General features: G+C 19.6%; 3 protein-coding genes across 3 annotated transcripts in view; 2 read left to right on the forward strand and 1 right to left on the reverse strand.

Moving 5' to 3' along the window:
• PRSY57_0618900 (cleavage stimulation factor subunit 1, putative) overlaps positions 1 to 1,486 on the forward strand; it is a gene marked incomplete at both ends in the record, with an annotated part of 1,926 nt that extends 440 nt beyond the window's left edge. Inside the window, one exon of the mRNA XM_012906564.2 lies at positions 1 to 1,486. This exon is cut by the window's left edge and continues 440 nt beyond it. Within this exon, the coding sequence (XP_012762018.2) occupies positions 1 to 1,486 (1,486 nt within the window).
• Positions 1,487 to 2,158: 672 nt separating this feature from the next.
• Positions 2,159 to 3,043, forward strand: PRSY57_0619000 (hypothetical protein; the record flags this gene model as incomplete). Its single annotated transcript, XM_012906565.2, has 1 exon — positions 2,159 to 3,043. The coding sequence occupies one exon, from the start codon at positions 2,159 to 2,161 to the stop codon at positions 3,041 to 3,043; it is 885 nt and encodes a 294-aa protein (XP_012762019.2).
• A 279-nt stretch (positions 3,044 to 3,322) lies between these two features.
• Positions 3,323 to 4,411, reverse strand: PRSY57_0619100 (DnaJ protein, putative; the record flags this gene model as incomplete). The annotated part of the gene is made up of 1 exon (XM_012906566.2): positions 3,323 to 4,411. The coding sequence occupies one exon, from the start codon at positions 4,409 to 4,411 to the stop codon at positions 3,323 to 3,325; it is 1,089 nt and encodes a 362-aa protein (XP_012762020.1).
• Between the last annotated feature and the right edge of the window lie 512 nt (positions 4,412 to 4,923).

A 4,923-nucleotide genomic window follows, 5' to 3' on the forward strand; every position in this document is an offset into this window, starting at 1 on the left:
TAAATATGTAAAAGGAGATTTCCTTTTTAACATGTATTTAAAAAGTGATAATATAAATTTTTTTCAAGTTCTCAAAAGGGAAAAATGTTATGAAAAAGATAAAAACGTGGATGATGAAGAAATCAAAAGGGAAGATAAGGAAAAGGTAAAAAAGGAGGATGATATAAAAGTTAAGAAGGAAGAAGAGCAAAAGGATGAAGACGAAGATGATGAAAAAAAATTTAATAATGATGAAAATAATGAAAATAATAACAATAAGGAAAATAATAACAATAATGAAAATAATAACAATAATGAAAATAATGATGATAATAGTGATGACGAAAAAGATCACATTAATAATGTATCTAGTGATAATCCCAATATATTAAACAAATTAGTAGATAACAACGTTCTAAACATAAAACTAAAAATGTATAATAATAACAATTTTATATTAAACTATGATGTAAATAGCGAAAGAGTAAGAAGGACCTATTCGTATGAAGTAAATGATCAAATTGAATTGATACACAAAAACAAATGTTTATGTTGTGATATAAATTATAATAATAGTATATTGTGTTCAGGTGGTTCAGATAACATAGTAAAGATTTCAAAAATGTATGATATAAAAAATAAGAAAAAAATTTATAATATTGATAAACATAAAGGAAAAGTGAATTGTATAAAGTTCCATCCATTTAAAAATATTTTATTTTCTGGAAGTGATGATTGTACAATACAAATAATTGATGTAAATAAAATATTTAAGATGAAAAAACAAAATTATTATATGCGAAAAGAATTCGAAGAAACTTATCAAAATATTTCTATTCAGGATAAAAATCCATATATATCCATGTATGTACATCCATGTGGAGATTTTTTATATGCAAGTAATAAAAATGAAAGCATATTAAAAATGTATGATATACAAACTTTAACTTGCTTTACATCAATAGATACATATAAATATCATACGTCAACAATTAATGACATTCATGGAACTATAGATGGTACAATGTATTCTTCCGTTAGTGATGATGGTCATATTAAAATTTGGGATGGTCATAATTCAAAATTAGTACATACACAATTGAATGCTCATAATGGTTATTCTATTGAATCTGTTAAATTTAATAAATCAGGATTTTATATGTTAACAGCAGGATTAGATGGACAAAGTAAAATCTGGGATTTACGAAATTTCAAATCCTTATTTACATTTGGTAATGGTTTATCATGTTCATCTAATAAAAGTATATTTATGAACAATGAATATTTTATAGCTAATATAATTCAACCTAATGAATATTTTAAATCGCAACTATATATATATAATGCTTATTTTGGAAATATGGAATATAATATACAAAATATACATAACGATAAAATATCTGACATTGTGAATGCAGCAGGTTTATTCAGTCTGTATACATCAGGATATGATTGTTTATGTAAGCACATTCAAATTGAGCAAAGGTATTTGTCAACACTTAACTAGCGAAATATTATTATAGTGTACAAATACTTCTTTGAAAAAAAAAAAATAATAATATAAAATAAAAAAATACTAAGTAATGTCTTTTTTCATAGGACAAAAATAGATGTTTACTTGTTTATATGTATATATGCCAATTTGTGGATTATTACTATTACTATTATTATTACTATTATTATTACTATTATTATTACTATTACTATTATTATTACTATTATCATTATTATTATTATTATTTTTGTTTTTTTTTAAGTTTCTCGTTATTTTTTTTTTTTAATTTTTTTTTTTTTTTTTGAAAACTATGCATTTGGGTCTTCTATATTAGTTCATTTTTGAGCCATAAATAATTGATCCCAATGATTAATAATTTTTTTTTATTTCTTTTTTTTTAAACTACTTTTTGATGATGTCTTCCAAATTAAACGTAAAAAAATATATATATATATATATATATATATAATTAGGTTAATTTTTAATAATCCTAAAGATTTATTGTAATATATATATATATATATATATATATTTATATTTATTTATTTATTTATATATAATTATTGAAGTATTATTATTATATTATTATTTTATGTCTCCTTGTTATTCTAATAGTATATCATACATAGGCATATAATCATTTGTGTATGTTTAATTTGCTTTTGAGAAAATATTGTATAAAATATGTCTACAAAATTAGAACAAGAGAACTGTAAGTTACTTGAAAATATTGAAGTAATATCTACGTGGAGTAGTAATAATGATAGTAACATGGAGAGTCTTGTAGAACCTTCCGAATTAGATATAAAGGATGACAATGAAAAATGTTTGGATATATTAAATGATAATTTAATATATGATTTTGAAAAAGAAGAAGATGAGAAAAAAAAGAAAAACACAAAAAATGAAAAGTCTTTATCAAATATTGATTTGGAATATGATACTATGGAAAAATATATAAAATGCATAATTGATAATAAAGAAAAGGAAGAATTTTATTCCTTTATGAAATACATATGTGATAGTGATTTATTTTTTACTTTTGTACAATTATTTTTAGATTTAATAAAGAATAAAGATAGTAATTTAAATCCACATGATTATTTAATAAAATTTTTTCAAATAAATATTGAAGAAGAAAATAATACAAATAGTATAAAAAGAAAAAATTTAATAAAAGAAAATAATTTTTATAAAAAACAAAATGAGGAATTAAAAAAACAAATTAATATAATACAAGTGGAAATAATGGATATGAAAAAGAAAAATACATGTAATTTTATCACAAACTTTTTTTTTAAAAATAATAAGCAAGAATATGATGCAAGTAAAATTTTTCAAAAAGTAAATTTAAATTATGAAAATATTAGAATAGAACCTCCATTTTATTTTACAAAAGATACATTTAATCTTTTTATAAATTATTTAAGTGATAACAAAAGGAATTATATATATAATATCATAACAAACAAGTATAGTATATATGAAACAAATCATACTTTATTTATAACAAAATTTTATAATAAGTTGATAAACTTTATAGAATTTTATAGATCATTTGATAACTAAATTGTGGAGTAATCTTATACATCATAAAAAAAAAAAAAAAAAATTAAAATGAACAACTATATAAAAAAATTGCACACATAAATATATGCATATATATACATACACATATATATATATATATATATATACATATATACATACACATATATACATATATACATACATGCATACATACACATATATACATATATACACACACATATATACATATATATAATGGCACATCAACAAATGAGTATATACCCATTTATACATATGAATTTATTTTTTTTATTTGTTTCATTCCAACTTATTCATTTTTATTTTGATCGATTGGGCACATAAAACTATGGTCGTAAATAAAGTAATGTAAAATTTATTTTTTGAGAAAAATTTAAGTATATTATCTTTGAAAGAACTTGATATATGTGTCATTTTTAAAACATTAACTGGTGAGAAAGGGCCACTAATTCTATCTCCAAAAACTCTATGAGAACTTTGTGGTAAAGAAAAGTTTGATCTGTCCACAATTATAAGTTCATGATATACATTTAAGAATTTATATTTTATATATAAATACATTTCTGTATCTTGTAATATATGTGAATATAATTTTTTTTTTGTTTGTTTACTAGAAATTTTAATTAAAGGTTTTGGTATATCACAAAAATAAGCAAAAGAAAAATCATCATTATATAACAAAGAACTATTTTCAATTTTACATTGTAATATTTTTGTTAAATCTATATATGGACCTTGTAAATGTTGTTCAGATATAGATTCAATATTAAAACAATTATTTATACATTCTTCTTTTAATGATAAATCACCATATAATGCTTTTTCTATAATTAATCCATTTTTATTTTGTTCTTCTTTTATTTTAATATCATATATATCTTTTAATTCTTCCATTTTATTTGCATAAATAATATCAGCTTCTTTTTCTAACATGTATCTTTGTTCTTCTATAGTATTTTCATCAATATAATTATTTAATACATCATAATAAAATTTCTCAAATTTATTTGTTAATATTTTATATGATTTCTGAATTAAATAATAACATTCTTCATATTCTCTTGATAACTTTTTATTCACACTTAATAATTTAGACAAGGCTAAATAACTTTTACGTATTGTCTTAGCATCCGATTTTAAATTAACATTTAATATTTCATAATACTTAGGTTTTGAATAACTACTTCTCATATATTTTATTTTTGATATATAATTATTTAAGAAATATTTCTTATGTTCACTATTCATTGAGTTAATGTTTAAAATTATATTGTTGTCTATGTCGGGGGTTGCTTCATATATACTTCGATTCTTTTCATGGTTCCCACCAAGTTCGTTTGTTTTATTTACAGTCAAAGTGGTGTTCATTTTTGTAATTATATTAATATATATATATATATGTGATATTTTATTCGTATGGTGGTAATAAAAATATTAATTTTATTTCGACAGATTGTACAATTTATACATGTTTCATTTGTTAACGTTTTACAAAATTATTATTATATGATACATAACACAAATATATATATTATATAAAAATTAATATGTTCTTTATTTTTTCAATTATGAAATGGGCCGTTAAAAATTTACCCATATATATATATATATATATATATATATATATGTTTATACATATATATATTATTTTATTTATTTTATTTTTTATTTCTTTTTATATTATTTATTTATTTTATTTTTTATTTTAATTTTTTTTTTTTTTTTTTGTGCACAATATAATTTTTAATATTTCAATGTGTATATATTATTTTACCATATTTCATATGTATTTTTTTTTTTTTTTTTTTTTAATGAATAAAAAGATGGAAATTTTCATATAATTAGATTATTTAATTTGTATAGTTTACATTATACACATA

The sequence above is a fragment of the Plasmodium reichenowi genome, chromosome 6, assembly GCF_001601855.1.
Source record: "Plasmodium reichenowi strain SY57 chromosome 6, whole genome shotgun sequence".
NCBI classification, from domain to species: Eukaryota; Apicomplexa; class Aconoidasida; order Haemosporida; family Plasmodiidae; genus Plasmodium; species Plasmodium reichenowi.